Here is a 21,355-nt window from a genome sequence, read left to right as displayed (position 1 = left end):
AAACCAGGAATTGAAATGGGGACCCTGGGGACAGGGATGGGGACACCAAGATGGGATAGGTACAGCAGAGACAGAGATGGGAACAACAGGAATGGGAATGGGGATACCCGGAACTGGGATGGGGACACCAGGACTTGAACTGGGACTTGCCAGCCACGCCTGGCTCTACCTCCCAGGACTCATTTCCCACTCTGTGCCTCGTGTCTGAGGTGTCCCCAGGAGGGTTTGGCCACGTTGGGCTCCTGGAGGGGCAGTGGGATGGGGGGAGAGGTCAGGGTGAATCAAGGGTCTGGAAGAATTAAAAGGGTTAAGAGTATAGTTAGAAGGATAAAAGGAATATATATTAATTAAGAGTTTAGCAAGAGGAATAGAACCAGAGTAGAAGGGCTAATTATTAGCAGATGGAACTAGTTAGAGCTAAGACAATAAATAATTTGCTTGACTTTATTATATTTGTAGAAGCAGGATGGGAGGTTAGGGCATTGTAAACGTGAAAAAACCATAACTGCACCTGGGCCCCAAAACCAGTCAGAAACTGGCGGGGGAGTTTGGACTGTGGCCAAGGGACCAGAGAGCCTGCCAACAAGACAAAGATGGAAAGTTTACCGTGAGGAAGACATCCCTGATTTCATCTTAGAAGACCACTAACCCATTTCAGGACCCACTGACCCATTTTGAACAAAGGACTGCACAAGCACAAAAGGACTCTGAGCTCATGTTAATATGAAGTGGGGTTAGGCGAGGTTAGTTAATACATATGTAGAGGCATATTGGGTAATTATGAATATGTAAGATTCTTGTGAATAAACTGAGAGCCAGAAAATCTGTGAATTTTGCACACGTCTTTGGGATGTTACTGTCCATGTGCTGCCTGGTGCTGTCAATAAACATACCACTTTCTGTCATTAGCTGGGGAGTCCTTTCTTCCATTCATTTGGTGAGCCAGCCAGGAGATCTATGGCTGTGAGATCAGACCGGGCTGTGGATGTCTCTGGTGCACCACCGGGATCTACCTGGAGAACCTCCACTCCCTGGCTGCTCATCGTGGGGACAGACAAGACCTGCTGGGGCTGTGTGAGAGTCCGTGTGAACCTCTCGTCTGTTTCTGCCCAACGACCCTCGCCTGAGGCCTGCACTGCCCAGGGATGGGAGGAACACCAAGTGACTGTGAAAAGCAGGTGATGCCTAGCAGGACTGGTTTCTCATGACAACTAGTCACGGGGCGCTGACTCAACAAAGCTCCCACAGATGGAGGAACAATGGACTGGTCAGTATGGGCTACCCTGTGTGTGTTCATAACAACAAAGATGGTTTGGTGTGCCTTGAAACATCCTGTTTCCACCTGTTCCTCAGGGTAACAATCTCCACATACAATAGTCCATAAATCTTCCCACCTTTTGGCCAGAAGCCACTCGCTTTGGGAAAGGACTATAAAAGTGACTTTCTCAGAGGAGACCCCTGAGATCTCCCCAGACGGCAACAGACATAAACTGGTTTTGTCCCCTGCTGTGTCTTTTGTGCTCTGAGATCCATAAAAGAACCCATCATGACTCCTGCTCGTGTTGGGCGGATCATGACATTATTTGGCGTAGTCGGCAATTGGATTCCCGATACTGGGGGAGTTGGGGTTTCTGTGCACTTTGTACCAGGGGAAGACCTATGCCATTTCAGCCGCACCCAGCCTGTCAGTGCCGTAAGGACTGAACAGTGTTAGAAAGCAAGGGAGGTGGTATTGGGTTCTTCCCACAATCTGCACACAGAACCAGGTGGATAATCAATTCCATTCCAGTTATCGAATAATTTTTTTGAAAGGATCTCAGCTGAGAAAAAGATGGGACTTGGGTTTTTTGTTGTTTGCTGCTTGGTGTAGTCGAGGAGACACCCATTGTGTAACTAAAGAGATCCTCCCAAGCGGTTTGGTCTCCTCAGCCATCCAGGGATGGCAGGGGGTTGTCCCCAGCAGAAGTCTGGGTGACAAGTGTTGACCTTCCTGAAGTGGTTTTCTCCCCCTCGCACATAATCGTAACTCAGAGGTTACAGTTGTTGTATAATTATTGTATTTGACTACTTGGGATCGCGAAGAGACAAGTGGTTTTTGTAGTTAAGTTAGTATCTCCCAAGTAGTGTGTCTCTTCACCCGCTCCAGGGAAGAGAAGGGATTCACAGTTTCAGCTGTGCTTTTTGTGTAACTTTAAGTGTGTCTCCCTGAGAGTGGTTTTAGTCCCTTCATAAAAATGTCTGAAAATGATAAAGCTGCATTTTACGCTTTACTAGCTAAGTATAATGCCAGACCCTCCCAAGGGGGGGAAGACTGGGCACACAGTAATTGGTTTAATTTAGAAAATGTGATTGATAGGATACATTCTTTGCAACATGAAACAAAATTCAAACTGAGCAAGAAAAATAAGACCGCACTTTGCTCAGTTCTAGGCGCTTGTCTTTCAGCTGCTGTAGAATCTCATTTTAAACGAGTGAGTGAGGAAAATGCAGTGATAGACTCCTTGCAAAACCTGGTGGAAGCTTTGCAGAAACTATTACAGGAGGAAAGAAATGTGGTACAAACTCTGCAAAACCAACTAGAGCAGGAAAGAAATCAAGTAGAAACTCTGCAAAACCAACTAGAGCAGGAAACAAATCAGATAGAAACTCTGCAAAACCAACTAGAGTAGGAAAGAAAACACAACTATTTGCTACAACTATCACATGCCTCACAACATGCAGATATACCTAATGAAACAGAAGAAAAGGAAATATATCACATAAAGCAGATATACCCACAGAGAGAACTAGTACATGTACAGAATTGTGGGGAAAAATTGCTGCTCTAAAATGAGACCTCTCATTAAAACGGAACATAGATACTTGAACGACGAGGATTTTGACCCCCACATAACCTCCAAAGAAATACCATACACTGCTACTAAATTGGCCAAATTAAAGAAAGAATGCTCATGTCTCCCACAAGAATCTGAGACCGAGTATGTTTTTAGAGTTTCACTCACTGGAGGACATCAAATTAAATTGAGTGAACAAGAAGCCAGTGGGTACTGGGGGCCTGGAGTTTTCCTAACAACTGGAAACTCACGTGTTCCATGGTCACTGATACAGTGTGCAGCCTACTCGGCTGGGGGACTTAGCCCCCTAAAAAGAGGTGATCCTCTAGCCATAACTGGCACCCCAGACGAACTCCTAACAAACATTCAATAAGCTGCCTGCTTGCAAATTATACATGAAATACAATTCACTGCTGGTCATAAATCACCTATGCAATTATCTGTAAATGTAAAACAATACCCTCTTTTCTCTGGTGCCAAGGTAGAGATCAAACCGGTTATACAGGACTTGCAAAACTCCCCTGTATGGCCAATCCAAAACCCCAAACCTGACACTGTAGCTGTGTACCAATACATAGATGATGTATTGATAGGAGGAGAAGAAAAAGAAGAAGTGAGGGATGTGCAACAGAAAACAATTTCACACCTAGAAAGCCTTGGTTTGAACATTCCTTCAGGGAAAATTCAAAAAGCTTCTCAGGAAGTGAAGTTTTTGAAGACAGCTACTACTGGGACTGTCCCCTCTGACGGGGTGGCCCAGAAATCCTCAGTAACAAAAGGAACTGTAAAAAATCTGGCATTAACAGAAACTGAGACGTTGGGCAACAGCGATGACAAACCTGCCTCAATAATTAAAGTAGCCTCTGCTTCCTCCCCCAAACACTCTTTGCTCACTAATTCTTCATTCACTGATGCTTCTGCTGAACAAATTATTGCTGTGGAATTGGGTGGGTCTAGAGTTGGGGTGCTGATGGTTATTTGCAGTGTTTTCCAGCTTGAAGTTCAGTGTGCCTCCTTTGCTTGTAACTACACTGACTCTTATGCTGTGTTTAAAGGAGGTACAGAGTGGCTTCCTTCTTGGCAGCAAAATGATTGGGAAGTTAACAGAATATATGTCTGCATAGTTCCATCATTTTAACCTCCTGCCTCTTTGTGGCAGATTCTGTTGTGTTTACTTTTCACAGAATAACGCCATGGAACGTGAAGATTAATTGCTGAATCCCTCATCGAACCTGTATACAGTTATGGCACAGGACCTTACAGCTGTGTTTTATTTTGTGAAGATTCAAAATCAAAATTGAACTGTTGTACAATTTTTCCAAAAAACTTATGTGTGGGAAAAAAATACAAAATATAAAGGAGAACTTGATGTTAATGTTGTAACACCTACTACCCAACCATCGGTTATACTGAGCCTGAAAATTTTTGAAATTGGACCTTGGGTAATTCGGAAAACTGGCCAACAGCAAATATTGTTTAATTCAGCATGGCCTTTTAAAGAAGTCAAATTGCCAATGCAAAACAATGTCTCAGTAATTCAGCCAGCTTGTTCACCTTTTCTAGGGGTGGACAAACGACCTGGTTGCAAAAGCAGGATGATCCTTTCAAGAAAAAAACAAGAGACATAACCGGTGTTGTGGGAACAGGATGGGGAATTTTAAATAGCATTGATTCAGAGGTATTAATGAACAAATTGGTTGCCACCACCAGAGACCTGACCAAATTGAAACAACCTCTGCAGTCCTCTTTAACAGCCCTGGGGATGCAACAATGGTTTGCGTGGGTGCGGAGCCACTTGTGGAGGAATGGCGAGGGGATCAGCCAGACAATCAATGTGATTGATAAAGCATAATCCTGCTTTATTGAGAGCATCAGACAGTTTTGTAGCCCAAAATAGCATAAATCAGCATTTTTCATATTAGTACAATCTTATTGGTTTTTACTATGTATGCCTTCTCTTATTATTGGTTATTACTAGTGTGAGATAATCACGCCTACTGAATTTCTAGCCAAAAATTGTACGTGCTACCTCGCTGCTAGTCTTGGCTGCTACTTCCCTTATTCTTACACTTATTGCTATATAGTATCTGTCCCAGGGTTATACCTCGCTTGCTACGTGCTTCCCTGGAAGTTAAGGCCTTGACTGAACAATGGGCATATGTATTACTTATCGACTAACTCTGCAAATGATGCTAGCTACATTGCTTTTGCAAAAGTCTCTAAAAAGCAAACACTGCTGCTCAGCAAAATCTGCTTAAGAGCAAGGCCTAGCTACTACTTAGCAGGAGCTGCTCTCCTGCAACAAGGCCTCAGCCAAGCCATATCCACAGTTGTGCCCATGGCTTTCTAACCAATTCTCAACACTGGTTATTATCAAACATTTTACCAAATTGGGAAAAGGCAAATGTAAATGATCACAAATTGAGAATTGATGCTCTTGGTACTGCTCAAACCAACATCTCCTTATCCCTCAGCTGTATCCAGGCACAGCTTTGGATGCAAACAGTTGTTACCTCAATTATAAGGGAAGGGGAAGAAGGCATCTTCCCTACTGAAATCCGGACAATAATCACGATCATGGGCTGTGACTTTTCCTATACTGCTCCGGTTATGTCTTATCACCTTTTGCAATGCAATTTTACACTGATTCATCAGTTAGTGCCTGCTCCCATTGGGATGAACCTCACTTTGATTAAACAATTGTTGCTTCACCAGGACTTAATTGGGATCTTGGGGAAAATCAAGAAAAATGGACAGAAGACCCTGGTGACAGTTCATGACGATGTGAGAGAAATACATCAGGTTTTAGAAAGGGTAAAAGGGGATGCTGAACTCAGGTGGTGGGATACTCTTTTTGGGTGGTCACCTACTGCTACCGGCATCCTAAACAAATTGTGTCATCCCATTGTTGTGCTTTTGATTTTGGTTTGGATCGGTTTTGTTTTGTCAGGCATTCTATACATCCTGAATTGGAGAATGGTAAAACGGCTGACACAATTAGCATCATCACTGGAAGCACATAATTTGATCACTACTCCATCTGCTAAAGATACCCCTAAAGTTATTGACACCAGACAAATTACACAAGCAGTAAAAGTCAGGCCTTTAACAGCAAACCGATTGGAATTGTTTGTTGCTTGTTATGATTGGTATGATTAGTTCTAGTAATGTTAAGCTTTTGTGATTGAAAATGATTTTGGAAAATAATTGTTTTAATCATAAAAACATAATATAATGGATACTGATTTGTTTTAATTTTAATTGTTTTTATTTTAATTGTTTGAATGTTATTTCATTGATTTGTATTAATTCTAATTGTTAGACTTTTTTATTATTTGAATGTTATTTCATTGATTTGTTTTAATTCTAGTTGTTAGAGTTTTAATTCTAATTGTTAGAATTTTAATTGTTTGCAAGTTATTTCATTGATTTTGTTTTAATTCTAATTGTTTGAATTTTAATTCTTTGAATTTTAATTGTTTGCAAGTTATTTCATTGATTTGTTTTAATTTTGTTTGAATTTTAATTGTTTGAATGTTATTTCATTGATTTGTTTTAATTCTAATTGTTTGAATTTTAATTTTTGAATGTTATTTCATTTATTAATTTTGATTCTTTGAAAGTTATTTTAGCTAATAGCATTGTGATTTGTTTGAAAAATTATTTTAATCAATTTTGTTGTGATTATTTTGCTTTATTATTTTTCTGTTTATTTTCTTTCCTTTTCCTTTTCCCTTTTCCTTCTTATCCCTGGTTTTTAGTTTTCTCTGTTCTCGGGATGTGCTACCAATGACAGGTCCTGAAGATGCTACAATGTCACAACATCATGCTGATGGAGTTTCTCAGCGACGCTCGTTGGTCACGGGGTGATGTGAGAGTCCGTGTGAGCCTCTCGTCTGTTTCTGCCCAACGACCCTCGCCTGAGGCCTGCACTGCCCAGGGATGGGAGGAACACCAAGTGACTGTGAAAAGCAGGTGATGCCTACCAGGACTGGTTTCTCATGACAACTAGTCACGGGGCGCTGACTCAACAAAGCTCCCACAGATGGAAGAACAATGGACTGGTCAGTATGGGCTGCCCTGCGTGTGTTCATAACAACAAAGATGGTTTGGTGTGCCTTGAGATGTCCTGTTTCCTCAGCGTAACGATCTCCACATACAATAGTCCATAAATCTTCCCACCTTTTGGCCAGAAGCCACTCGCTTTGGGAAAGGACTATAAAAGTGACTTTCTCAGAGGAGACCCCTGAGATCTCCCCAGATGGCAACAGACATCTATTGGCTGGCTCCATGAGGATTCGTCTGCCTGTCTTGGTAGCTATAATCCCAACCCCCTTTTCTCTCTCTCTCTCTCTCTCTGTCCCACTATCGCATTTTGGTTGGCACTAAATAAAGTGCATTTCTGTAAAAGTAAACTGGTTTTGTCCCCTGCTGTGTCTTTTGCGCTCTGAGATCCATAAAAGAACCAATCATGACTCCCGCTCGGGTTGGGCGGATCGTGACACCTTGACATAAAATACTTAATGGCATTGCTGCTATCCCCTACTGAGCTTTTGCTATGGGAGTTTGGGTAGAAGAGACAGTTAAATAAATTGCTTTCTGGAGCATGAGCTGGCATTACACTTGCCCAATTGGCAGGGGAGGGAACTGACCCAGACCAGCAGGCCTGAGATTTGCAAAGACCAGTGTTAAATGACATGATGGAAGTGGCTAAAAAGGCCTTTTTACAAGTACCTGAGGCCAGTAAGCTGCAATTGAACTTTTCTGTTATAAGGCAAGACCCTACAGAGCCTTATATGACTTTTCTGGATAGGGTTAAACTCACTCTTGATAAACAAGTGGCTGAGGACCAGGTTTGGGAAGCTGAAACAGCTAGCAGTGGTCAATGCTAACCCCAAATGTATGAAGGGCTTACAGGCTTTGCCCTCTGACCCTGAGCCCACCATCCCCCAGATGTTGGGGGCTTGTAATAACCTGGATACTCTGGAGCATGTTGCCTCCTTCCAAGGAAACGTATTAGCCAATGCCTTGATTAAATCTCAAAAGAGACCTCAAAGACAGCAGAACCAAAAGCCAGGACAATGCTTTAACTGCGGCCAAAATGAACACTGGAAAGGAATTATTGCAAACCCAAAAAGGGAACTCTCAAAAACTTGGTGACTGGAATAAACCAGGCCAGATACAAACTCTTGTCATCAAGTCCAGGTACATTGCTGCAGCCAGTGAGGAAACTCCAAGCAGAGCACAGGACAGTGGCACGTGGAGACATAAGAACCCCCATGGCTGAACACTGGCAAAACAGACATTGGAACCCACCAAACCTCTTTTTGCAACACCTCCTCAGGGACCTGCCTGTCTCAGTACCGTGCAGCTCCTGACTGGAGCTGTCACCTGCCCGGTCAGTAATGATAACTGATTTTATCCATCATGTTATCTCTACAGGCCAGCTAGAACCAGAACTGCAGCCAAGAGGTTTTCTCATTATTGGACTTGAGTGATGTAACATTGAAGGTTTTTGTGTTGCCCACTGTTTTAGCAGTTACCTCTAATCAAGAAATCAGAGTGTTAGCTAGGTGCCCTAATCCTCCTTGTTTATTTCCAAGGAAATACCTTTCACTCAGGCTCTCTTGTTGCCTATGGCTAATGTTGACACTGACCACATTGCATGGGCCCAGCAGATTGGCCTGGGAAAAATCAAAATCACCTGCGATGTCATTTACATGGGGAAAACCCACATCTGTATGGGTCTTTTTGACATGGGAGTAGACATAACCATTATCTCACACAACTCACCAGAGTGGACTCTTGTTTCTTCACTCAACACACTTGTGGGAATTGGGGGGCACAGCAACACAATCAGGAGTTTACATCCTGTTTCCTTTAAAGGACTGTGGGGCCGTGTGGCCACCACCAAGCCATTTATTATTAAAGACAAAAGTGCATGTTTGAGGTAGGGATCTCCTGTACCACTGGGGACTGAGACTCAAAACAAATTTTTTGCAAGGACCACTGATGAGCATGGTGCTGTGAAGCTCATCTGGACCTCAGGCAAACCCATCTGGATTGATCAGTGGCCCCTTCCCATCAAAAAGCTGTCCACACTCGAGTCTCTGGCTTGTGAACAACTGGAAAAAGGGGCATATTGTCCCTACAAATAGTCCCTGGAAAATCCCCATTTTCTTTATCAGAAAGCCACATAGTGAGAAGTGGACGCTGCTTCAAGACCTGAGAAGAATAAAAGAAACCATTGAGGAGATGGACTGTTGCAGACAGGATTGCCCCTCTCCTAACACGATCCCCAGGGGCTGGTTGTTAATGATTATTGATCTGAAGGATTGCTTTTTCAGGATCCCTTTACATCCAGAGTTTGTGTCAAGATTCTCCTTTTCCATTCCTTCCATCCACCAACAGTCACTGCTGAAAAGGCACCATAGGACCGTCCTGCCACAAGGGATGTGGAACTCCCCAGCAATGTGCCAATGGTACACGGCAAGGATCCTTTCACCCAAGAGAAATTTCCCCCAGGTAATGATACTGCAATACATGGATGGCCCCCGGCAGCTAAAGCAAGCCTGGATAAAATGTTCCAAATAAAACAGATTTTCCTGGCTGCCTTAGGCAGACATCAGCTACAAAGTGATTAAATGCAAGCAAGGCCTAGGCTTAGGCTATCAGCTCTTCTGTGATTTCATTTTGATTGCAGCACTTCCTTAGCCAGAGAGAAAGAGATTTGGGAATGTTGCACAGGAATTCTGCAGACAACTTTATTTCTACGAAGGGACCCAGCAGCAAATCCAAGTATGCAGAATATCAAAGGGGTTTTATAGGGTTGGGGTGGCTTCAGATGCAGACCAATAAAATTAGAGATTGAAAAACTATCCAACTACTTTAAAGTTTTAGGTGAGAGTGACCAATTACTTAGAAGGAAAAAAGACCAGTTAGAACACTAAAAGATAACACGGGGGTCTACAGGGGGTGAACATTTCTCTAAGGAAGGATTTCTTATCTAAGGGGTAAGTTTCCAAGAGGGCCCTGAAGGGGTATCTCAATCATCCACAATGGATGACATCCTGATTGCCTCAGAAAAGGAGACCACTCTGGAACTTGTCGCCACCTTGGAGGAGATCATAAGTCTGGTCTACAAGTAGCCAAAGATGAAGTGCAGTGATCCTCCCCTTGCAGGTACCCAGGGTACAGGCTCACTGTCACACCACAGATCAGCCACCTGCAGGAGGAACTCACCACCTTACACCCTCTGCAGAAACTCAATTAACGGGGTTAGGACCCTCCCTGGAATCACAAACCAGGATTTGGCTCCTTTATTTGATTTATTAAGGGGGACCACGGACCTGAACTCTCCCAGAGACTTCACACCAGATGCCAGAACCGGGTTGGATAAAGTGGCTACAGCACTGCACACTCACCAAGCCCACTGACACCACCCAGAGTCACATTTTTGATTTGCTATTTTGGGAGAACGGCCACATTTTTATGGTTCAGTTTTTCAATGGAAAAAGGATTTGTCTGTCCTTTTGTTAATTTTAGAATGGATCTTCCTATCTTATCAGATGCCCAAAACAATCACTACTTGTCCTGAAATCCTTTCTCAGCTGATCATGAAATCCCAATCCCAAGTTTTAACTCTTCCTAGAAATTTTTTCTCTGTTATGTTTATACTCATTACTTCCCTGTATTTAGAATTCTTAATTCAGCAACCTGAGGTTTTTCAAATTGCTTTAGCAGCTTTTACAGGACAAATGTCAGTTCATTTTCCAAAGCATAAATTAATACACCTTCCTTTGAATTTTACCCAAAAACCCCTAGAAAGCCACACCCCTCTTAATGCTCTTTTTTTTACAGATGGCTCCAGCAAATTGCATAAATCAGTTATCACCTGGAAAAACCCTAACAGTGATAACTGGGAATCAGACATTGAACTTGTAGAAGGATCAACACAGATTGTAGAACTTGCAGTGGTTGTCCCTGTTTTCTCAAAGCTTTTAATTCCTTTCAATTTAGTTACAGATTCCTTTTATGATACGGCATTGTGGAATGAGCAGAAGGTCCCCTCCTCAAATTTATCACTAATGAAAACCTATATATATATTATATACAATATATATGTATAAAATATATAATTTGCTCAAAATTTTCTTTTTTAAGAAAACAACCTTATTTTGTCACCCATGTTGGTTCACGTACCAACCTACCTGGAAGTGAATTCAGGGCTGAAGGTAATGCCCATGCTGATCACCTCACCACGCCCATTCAAACCACCCTTCCAAATTTTTTTGAACAAGCCCCTATTAGTCTCTCTTTCTTTCACCAAAATGCCCCATCCCTCATAAGATCTTTTAATCTAACTAAAGCTCAGGCCCACATAATCATCAGCTCCTGTCCTGATTGCCAGCAACAATCCATTCTCTTGGGGGGAGATGGTGTAAACCCCAGGGGACTCAATAGGTGATGGTGATCAGGAAATGACCATGACCATAAGATGACCATAAGATGATCAGGACAATCAGATGACCACATCAGGACCACCTTGAGGCCATGGCTGTGCCATGGCCAACCCATGGTCATCTCTTGGTCCAAACCATCTCATGGGGCTGTGGTTGTGTCATGGTCATCCCATGGTCATCTCAGGGTTGTGTCACTCATGGCCACTCTCATCTCATGGCCATGGTCATGAGCAGAAACCTCTCTGAGATCCCAAACCCCAATTTTGGGACACTCAAGGACCATTGGGGACAATGAGGCCTGGCCTGATCCCTCCCCCCATCCTACTGCCCCTCCAGGAGCCTGACACAGCCAAACCCTTCTGGGGACACCTCAGACATGGGACACAGAGCAGGAAATGAATCCTGGGGGATGGAGCCAAGTATGGCTGGCAAGTCCCCATGTCAGTCCTGGTGTTCCCATCCCAATCCTGGTGTCCCCATCCCAGTCCTGATGTCCCCATCCCAGTCCTGGTGTCCCCATCCCAATCCTGGTGTCCTCATCCCAATCCTGGTGTCCTCATCCTGTTCTTGGCATCCCTATTCTCATTCCTGGCTCCCAGAGAGGAACTGACAGACACTGGAGGAGGGAACCTGGATTTATTGCCTCAAGCAGGATTTATTGCCCCAAGCAGATTTATTGCCCAAAGCAGGATAATTTCACACCAGAACTAAAGCATTGGGAATGTTTGTGGTTCTTGGCTTTAAAGAAGCCAAAATGGGAAATTGATCCATTAGCAGGAGCTGTGGGTGGGTAAAAACATGGAGAGGAGCTCTGCTGGAAAGCCTCAGTTTCCTGGGAACAGGAAGGGGCTGGATCAAGCTCTGTGGATTGCTCAGGGAGTGATTCCTGCTGAGATGAGAGAGGGTCACAGTGTCACCCTGTCCCTGTCCCCATCCCACAGGATGGGCCTGGCTGGAGTCCATGGAGAGCAGGAGCTGCTCCAGATCCAACCGGATCCTGCCCACTCCTGCTCCATCCATCCATCCCACCCAAACCCACTCTGGATTCCCAACCTGATCCTGTCTCATCCATCCCACACCAATCCTGCCCTGTCCACTCTTCCATCATCCATCCATCCATCCATCATCCATCCATCCATCCATCCATCATCCCAACTGATCCTGCTCCAGAATTCAGCCCCGATCCCACTCCACAATTCCATGTGATCCTGCTCTGGACCCCTCCTCTGATCCAGAATCCCTCCCTGATTCCAATCTGTCCATCCTGTCCCAATCCCCCTCTGGAATCCCACCCTGACCCCACTCCGTACCTGCAGTCAAGCTGTGGTTCCCACATCATTCCCTGCAGAAAGAGAAGATCCATGAGATTCCAGCACGGATCACACACTGGGATTAACCCCAGGATCCATTCTGGGATCCACATGGAGGGGATCCAGAGCTGGATCCGCCACTGGTACTCACTGGCTGCCATGTTGTATCCATTCCGGTCCACCCTCCCTGTGGAAAAACAGTGGGATCAGCGTCAGTGCTACAGGATTCCCAGAAAGGTGCTGGGTGGATCTGTGCCCCTTCCTGACCCCCATCCCGTGTGTTACCGGATTGGAGCTTCCAGATGACGAATCCAACGAGGACAATGAGGATGATGATGGCAACAATGGACACAGCGACCACCACGGTGAGATTCCCACCAGATGTCGGCTCTGGGAATTGTGGGATGGTGAGGAGGAGGAGGGGAATCCCCATCTGGGAATTCCAACTCCCCAGTTGCCACATTCCACATTCCCAGCCTCACCCCAAGCGAAGATCCCGGGCTCCGACATTCCGGGATGCTCCACCCGGCACCGGTACTGCTCCCGCTCCTCCGGCCGCGCCTCGATCCTGGCCCAGGTGTGGAAGGTGCCGTCGCTGTTGGGAACGACCCCGCCCCACTCCGTCTCCTGATCCCGGATTTCATCCCCCTTCATCCAGTTGACTTCGATGGCCTTGGGGTAGAATCCGTACGCGTGGCAGGACAAGATCAGCATCCCGTGTTCCTCTTTTCCGGACACATGGACATCAGGGGTCTCTGGAATGGGATAACAGTGAGAGACGTCCATGGAATTCCATGGGAATGGGATGGGGGTGAGAATTGCCCATGGAATTCCTTGGGAATGGGATGGAGCTGAGATCTGCACATGGAATTCTCACAAGAATGGGATGGGGGTGAGATCTGCCCATGGAATTCCCACTGGAATGGGATGGGGTTTTTAATGTGCCCATGGAATTCAATGGGAATGGAACAGGGGTGAGATCTGCCCACGGAATTTCCACAGGAAATATAGGGTTCCCAAGTCCTCCATTCCCAACATCTCACATTCCCACAGGAATTCTGCTCCCCACCTTGCGGTCCAGCTCCTTCTGCCCATATCCGCGTATCTCTGGAGCCACTCTGGGCAGATTGTGCTCCAGGTAATTAGTCACCCTCTCAGCCTCATTCGTTTCACCTTCCCAGTACCTCCTGGTGACCTCAGCAGCGCTGTCGGCCACCACCAATCTCCTGGATTCCAGGTCAAAGGAGATGAAATCCTGCCCGTCGTAGCCATCCCGGCGGGATCCACGGATGCTCCCGTCAGACAGGAGGTCACAGCCATAAACTCGCAACCTTGTGTGAAAACCTGAGGGAATTGTACCCACAGAGACTCATGGAATTGTGTCCCAGCCCCACACAGCCCCATCCCAGCCCTATGGAGCACCAGGGTCTGATGAAGACCCAGAGAGCCTCATCCCAGCCCCACAGATCCCCATCCCAACACCATGGATCTCATCCCAGACCCACAGATCCCCATCCCAGACCCATGGATCCCATCCCAACCCATGCAGCACAAGATATCCCATACCAGCCTAATGGATCACCATCTCGGCCTCTTGGCACTCTGTCAATCCACATCCAAGCCCGATAAATCCCATTCAAGCACTATAGATCCCCACTCCAGCCCCACAGATCTCAGCTCATCTCCATGGATCCCATCCCAACCCCACGGATCCCATCCAACTCATCCATCCACATCTCAGCCCCACAGATCCCCCACTCGCCCTGCTCTGGTTGTACCGGTCCCGCAGTATCTCCAGGTTCCTGGCAGCCACGTGCTGTTTCCCCACATAGATCTGGGTGTTCCCATCCCAATATTCCGGCTCTGCTCCGTCCTTTATCCACTGTGTCAGCGCTCCATCCGGCCCGCTTGCTGTCGTAGCGTGTGAAGGGGATCCCATCCAGGTACCCAATGGCCATGAACTGGGGGATCCCCGGCTGGGCTCTGACACTGCCACATCCAGGTAGTGCAGGGAGTGGAGAACTGGGGGGACACAGAGATTTGGGGGGTTGAGGGGTCACGGAGCAATGAAAGGGGAACTGGGAGAGCAGGAAAAGGGGTGCATGGGGTCCCAGTGGCCAGGAACAGGGGCTCAGGGGATCCCTGTGCCCAGGAAAGGGGTCCAAGGGATCCCCAGTGCCAAGGAAAGAGGGGTCACAAGGTGGGGAGAACCGGGATGGCTGGAATGGGGGGCTCAGAGGTCCTTGATGCAGAGGGAAAGGGGGGCTGGGGGCTGATAAAAAACAGGAATGGGGGTCCAGGAGGTCTCAGAGTCAAGTAAAATGTGGGTCTGGAACTGGGGAAGGTGGGATGGATGGGAAAGGGGGTGCAGGGGGGGATTGGTACTGGATAAGGGAGTGCAGGGAGGTGCCTTCCTTTCCACTGGGACTGGGAGTTCAGGGGGGTCCCAGAGCCAAGAATCCCCCCTGAGAGTGTCCACGATACCCCAGGGACCCTCCCAGACCCCCCGCAGGACGAGCAGGGGGTGGAGATCTGGGGGGATGCAGAGACTGGGGGGGCAGGAAGCAGAACGGGGAGAGCCGGGAAGGGTCCAAGGTTCAAGGAAGGGACTGGGAGAGGCGGGATGGGGGATCCAGGGGGTCCCTGTGCCCAAGAAAGGGGCTCCAGGGGTCCCCGGTGTTGAGGGAAAGGGGGGGGCTGGGACTGGGAGAGGCAAACGGATCCCGGAGGCGCAGCCTGGGGGACGGGAAAGAGACCGAGGGAGTGCGGTGGGGGAGGGGACAGGGAAAAGGGGGAATTCCAGGGAGTTCATCTGGATCCCATTGGATCCCCGCTGAGACCCCCCTGAGACCCCTGGGACCCTCTGGGACCCCGTTTCGGGAAGCGCCGGGAATGGAAAACGGGGGGACACGGAAAGTTGGGAGGTTCGGGGGGTCCAAAGGTCAAGGAAAAGGGCGGGACTCGGGTCTGGGAAAAGCGGGATGCCCGAAAAGGGGGTGCAGGGGGGTCTCAGGCCTGGAAATGGAGATTCGGGGGTATCGCAGTGCCCGGGAATGGGGGTTCAGGGGGGTCCCAGTGCCAGATGAGGGGGTTCAGGGGGGTCCCTGTGCGCAGGAATGGCGGTTCAGGGGGGTCCCGGTGCACAGAAATGGGGGTTCACGGAGGGTTTTCTGCTGGGAAAGGCGATGGAGAGGTAACAAGACCGAAAATGACGATTCAGTGGTTTCTCCGTGCCCGGAAATCAAGGTTTAAAGGATTCCCAGTGCCCGGAAATGGGGGTTCAGGGGGTGCTGGTGACAAGAACAGGAGGGTTCAGGGGGGTCTCCGTGTCAGATAAGGGGGTACAGGGGGGCCGGTGCTGGGGAAGAGGATCGAGGGGGGTCACACGACGCAAAATGTAGATTTCGGGGGTTCACCTGCCCGGGAATGGAGGGTTAGGGGGTTCCCAGTGCCCAGAAATGGAAGTTCAGGGGGGCCCCGGTGCCCGGGAATGGGGGTTCAGGGGTTCCCGTACTGGGGAATGTGTGCTAAAGAGGAGTTTCCTTCCCGGAATTCGGGGCTCAAGGGCGTTCTGCTGCCCGAAAATGGGGGTTCAAGGGGTGCTGGTGAGCAGAAAATGGGGGTTCAGGGGGGTCTCCGTGCCAGATAAGGGGGTACATTGGTGATGCCGGTGCTGGGCAGGGGGATTGCGGGGGGTCACAGGACCCAAAATGGAGATTTCCGGGGTTTCCCTGCCCAGGATTGGAGAGTTAGGGGGCTCCCGGTACCGGAAATGGAAGTTCAGGGGGGTCCCGGTGCCCGGGAATTGCGGTTCAGGGGCGTCTCTGTTTCGGGGGTCCCACTGACCTTTCGTCGCGCCCCCCAGGAGCCCCAAGAGCAGCCCCAGCCCCAGCGCTGGAGCCATCGCAGCCCGTCCCCCCTCGAGAGACCCGAAAGCGAAAGTGACCGAGGGAGCGCGGGGGGCAGGGGAAAAGGGGGAATTCCAGAGAATTTCTCTGGATGCCCGCTGCGACCCTCCTGGAGCCCTCTGAGAAACATCTGGGACCCCCTGGGACCGCCCTGAAGAAAGCGCCGGGACTGGAGAACTGAGGGGACACGGAAATTTGGGAGATCTGGGGGTGCAAAGGGAAGGAAAAGGGCGGGTCTGGGGTCTGGGAAGGGCGGGATGCCCGAGAAGGGGGTGCAGGAGGTCCCCATGCCGAATTAGGGGGTGCGGGGGGGAGTCCCCATGCCCAGTAATGGGGGCCTCAGGGGTCTCGAGGTCAAAGCAAATGGGGGGCTGGGTCCCCGAGAGGGGGAGGGCCGGGAAATGGGGTACAGGGGGGCACTGGGGCTGGATAAGGGGGATCCGGGTGCGCAGGAAATGGGGTTCAGGGGGGGTCTTTTTGCGAGTTATGGGGTTCAAGGGGTCCCGGTGTCCGAAAGTTGAGGTTCAGGGGGGTCCCGGAGAGCAGAAATGGGGTTCAGGGGGGTTTCCGTGCACGGGAATGGGGGTTCAGGGGATTCCAGGTGCCAGATAACGGGGTGATGGGGTTTTCAGGACAGGAGATAGCGACACAGGGGGGTTCCCGTTCCCCATAATGAACGCTCAAGGGGGTCTCTGTGCCCAGGAAGGGGGGCTCGCCCCGAAATGGAAGTGCAGGGGGGTCCCCGTGCCCAGGAACGGGGGTTCAGGGGGTCCCGGTGCCGGTGCCGAGGCGGATCCCGAAGCTGCAGCTTGGGAGACGCGAAAGTGACCGAGGGAGAGCGAGGAGGGGGAGGAGACAGAGGAAACCCTGGGAATTCCCCTGAATCCCCCCGGGGACCACTCAGGACCCCCCGCAGGACGAGGAGGTAGTGGAGAACTGGGGGGGACTCAGAGATTGGGGGGTCTGGCGGAGTCCATGGGTCAGGAAGCGAAACTGGGAGAGCCGGGAAGGGCGCAAGGTTCAAGGGAGGGACCGGGAGAGGCGGGATGGGGGATCCAGGGGGTCCCTGTGCTCAGCAAAGGGGCTCCAGGGGTCCCCAGTGTTGAGAAAAGTGGGATCTGGGAGCTGGGAAAGGCAGGAACGGGGATCCAGGGGGTCCCTGGGCCACGGGAAAGGGGGGCTGGGGCTGGGAGGGGCGGGCGGATCCCGGGGACGCGGTTTGGGAGACGCGAAAGCGAGACGGGAGTAAAGGGGAATTCCAGGGAATTCATCTGGATCCCACTGGATCTGCGCTGAGACCCCCGGGACCCCCTCGCAGGAAGCGCCGGCAATGGAGAACTCGGGGGGTGCAGAAATTTGGGAGATCTGGGGGTTCAAAAGCGAGGGAAAGGGCGGAACTGGGGTGTGGGGATGGCCGGGAATGGGGGTGCAGGGGGGTCCCAGAGCACTGACGGGGCTGCGGGGGGATCCCAGCCCCGGATTAGGGGGTGCAGGGGGGGTCCCGGTGCTGGGGAAGGGAGTATGGGGGAGTCCCCGTGCCCAAAAATGGGGGTTCAGGGGTTCCCGTGCTGGGGAATGTGTGTTAAGGGGGAATTTCCTTCCCGGAATTCGGGGCTCAAGAGCGTTCTGCTGCCTGAAAATGGGGGTTCAAGGGGTGCTGGTGAGCAGAAAATGGGGGTACAGGGGGGTCTCCGTGCCAGATAAGGGGTTACATTGGTGATGCCGGTGCTGGGCAGGGGGATTGCGGGGGGTCACAGGACCCAAAATGGAGATTTCCGGGGTTTCCCTGCCCAGGATTGGAGATTTAGGGACTTCCAGGTGCCCGAAAATGGAAGTTCAGGGGGGTCCCGGTGCCCGGGAATTGCGGTTCAGGGGCGTCTCTGTTTCGGGGGGTCCCACTGACCTTTCGTCGTGCCCCCAAGGCCCCCCAGGAGCCCCAAGAGCAGCCCCAGCCCCAGCGCTGGAGCCATCGCAGCCGTCCGCGCTCGCAGCTTTGGCGCAGCTCGAGAGACCCGAAAGCGAAAGTGACCGAGGCAGCGCGGGGGGGAGGGGAAAAGGGGGATTTCCAGAGAATTCCTCTGGACCCCTCTGGATCCCCGCTGCGACCCCCCTGGAGCCCTCTGAGAAACACCTGGGACCCCCTGGGATCGCCCTGAAGAAAGCGCCGGGACTGGAGAACTGGGGGGACACGGAAATTTGGGAGATCTGGGGGTGCAAAGGGAAGGAAAAGGGCGGGTCTGAGGGCTGGGAAGGGCGGGATGCCCGAGAAGGGGGTGCAGGGGGTCCCCATACCGAATTAGGGGGTGCGGGGGGAGTCCCATGCCCAGTAATGGGGGCCTCAGGGGGTTCCCGAGGTCAAGGAAAATGGGGGGCTGGGTCCCCGAGAGGGGGAGGGCCGGGAAATGAGGTTCAGGGGAGGGGCCTCTTTGCGGGTTTTGGGGTTCCAGGGGTACGGGTGCCAGAAAATTGAGGTTCAGGGGGGTCTCGGTGCCCAGAAATGGGGGTTCAGGAGGGTTTCCCTGCTCGGGAATGGGGGTTCAGAGGGGTCCAGGTTCCAGATAAGGGGGTGCAGGGGTTTTTCAGGACTGGGGAAGGGGGTACAGGGGGGTCCCGGTTCCCAGAAATGAACATTCAAGGGGGCCCCGTGCCCAGGAACGGGGGTTCAGGGGGTCCCGGTGCCGGTCCCGGTGCCGATCCCGAAGCCGCAGCTTGGGAAACGCGAAAGTGACCGGGGGAGCGCGAGGAGGGGGAGGGGACAGAGGAAACGCTGGGAATTCCCCTGAAACCCCCGGGGACCACCCAGGACCCCCCCGCAGGACGATCAGGGAGTGGAGAACTGGGGCGGGACTCAGAGACTGGGGGGTCTGGCGGAGTCCAAGGATCAGGAAGCGAAACTAGGAGAGCCGGGAAGGGCGCAAGGTTCAAGGAAGGGACTGGGAGAGGCGGGATGGGGGATCCAGGGGGTCCCTGTGCTCAGCAAAGGGGCTCCAGGGGTCCCCAGTGTTGAGAAAAGTGGGATCTGGGAGCTGGGAAAGGCAGGAACGGGGATCCAGGGGGTCCCTGGGCCACGGGAAAGTGGGGCTGGGGCTGGGAGGGGCGGGCGGATCCCGGGGACGCGGTTTGGGAGACGCGAAAGCGAGACGGGAGTAAAGGGGAATCCCAGGGAATTCATCTGGATCCCACTGGATCTGCGCTGAGACCCCCTGGGACCCCCTCGCAGGAAGCGCCGGCAATGGAGAACTCGGGGGATGCAGAAATTTGGGAGATCTGGGGATTCAAGAGCCGAGGGAAAGGGCGGAACTGGGGTGTGGGGATGGCCGGGAATGGGGGTGCAGGGGGGTCCCAGAGCACTGACGGGGCTGCGGGGGGATCCCAGCCCCGGATTAGGGGGTGCAGGGGGGTCCCGGTGCTGGGGAAGGGAGTATGGGGGAGTCCCCGTGCCCAAAAATGGGGGTTCAGGGGTTCCCGTGCTGGGGAATGTGTGTTAAGGGGGAATTTCCTTCCCGGAATTCGGGGCTCAAGAGCGTTCTGCTGCCTGAAAATGGGGGTTCAAGGGGTGCTGGTGAGCAGAAAATGGGGGTTCAGGGGGGTCTCCGTGCCAGATAAGGGGGTACATTGGTGATGCCGGTGCTGGGCAGGGGGATGCGGGGGGTCACAGGATCCAAAATGGAGATTTCGGGGGTTTCCGTGCCCGCGAATGGAGGGTTGGGGGGTTCCCGGTGGCCGGAAATGAAAGTTCAGGAGGGTCCCGGTGCCCGGGAATTGCGGTTCCGAGGGGTCCCGGTATCGGAGGGTCCCACTCACCTTTCGTCGCGCCCCTCAGGCCCCCCAGGAGCCCCAAGAGCAGCCCCAGCCCCAGCGCTGGAGCCATCGCGCTGCTCCGCTGCGATCCCGCTCCCAGAGCTGGCCGCGTCCCCAGCGCTGGCCCCGCCCCCAGAGCCGCCTCCGGCCCCGCCATTGGCGCCGCTATTTCCTGCCCGCCAATGGAAACTCAACGTTTCTGTGACGTCACGCGTAGCTGGGTAGATCTCGGTCTCTCGGTTTGAGACGCGGAAGCGAAAGTGACCGAGGCAGCGCGGTGGGGGAGGGGAAAAGGGGGAATTCCAGAGAATTCCTCTGGATCCCTCTGGATCCCCGCTGCGACCCCCTGGAGCTTTCTGAGAAACACCTGGGACCCCCTGGGACCGCCCTGAAGAAAGCGCCGGGACTGGAGAACTGGGGGGACACGGAAATTTGGGAGATCTGGGGGTGATTCCCCATGCTGCCATAATGACTACTTTTATATGTTGCTATCCATGGTGCCACAATGGCACCTTGGTTCTCTTAGGCCCCGGGGTGTACCAATTCCCCTTTGGTTTCTGTGGTCCATTGGTGTCACAATGGCATTTTGGTTCCATGAGACTCCATGGTGTCAAAATGGCCCCATGATTTTTTTAGGCCCCAAGGTAACACCATGGCCCCTTGCTTCTCTTAGACCTCATGGTGTAACAATGGCCCTTGGTTTCAATAGTTTCCATGGTGTCCACATCACCCCTTGGTTCTCAGAGGCCCCATGGTTCCAGAATGGCCCCTTGGTTCTATGAGGCACCAAAGTGTCACAATGGCCACTTGATTCCATGAGGTTCTATGTGTTTCTAGGTGTTACAAGGGCCCCTTGCTTCTATTAGCCCCCATGTGTCACAATGGACTTTGGCTCTGTTAGGCACCATGGTGTCACAACACAACCTTAATTCTATGAGACCCCACGGTGTCACCATGGCCCCTTCATTCTATTAGGCCCCAGGGTGTTAATAATTGCCCCTTGGTTCCATGAGCTCCCATGGTGTTCAAAATGGGCCATC

At 51.0% G+C, this 21,355-nt stretch overlaps 1 protein-coding gene across 1 annotated transcript; it reads right to left on the bottom strand.

The window, feature by feature from the left end:
* Positions 1-11,014: 11,014 nt before the first annotated feature.
* On the bottom strand, positions 11,015-20,385 carry LOC306815866 (class I histocompatibility antigen, F10 alpha chain-like; the record flags this gene model as incomplete). The annotated part of the gene is given in 11 exon segments (XM_079332388.1): positions 11,015-11,044; positions 12,486-12,638; positions 12,758-12,996; positions 13,089-13,359; positions 13,676-13,704; positions 13,707-13,734; positions 13,736-13,950; positions 14,365-14,504; positions 14,506-14,584; positions 14,587-14,628; positions 20,319-20,385. Coding segments are annotated over 11 exon segments (1,293 nt in total).
* Between the last annotated feature and the right edge of the window lie 970 nt (positions 20,386-21,355).

The sequence above is a fragment of the Erithacus rubecula genome (assembly GCF_903797595.1).
Source record: "Erithacus rubecula genome assembly, contig: scaffold_260_arrow_ctg1, whole genome shotgun sequence".
In the NCBI taxonomy this organism is placed as follows: domain Eukaryota; kingdom Metazoa; phylum Chordata; class Aves; order Passeriformes; family Muscicapidae; genus Erithacus; species Erithacus rubecula.
Note: the sequence above shows the minus strand (reverse complement) of the source record. Positions and strands in the feature narration are given on the sequence as shown.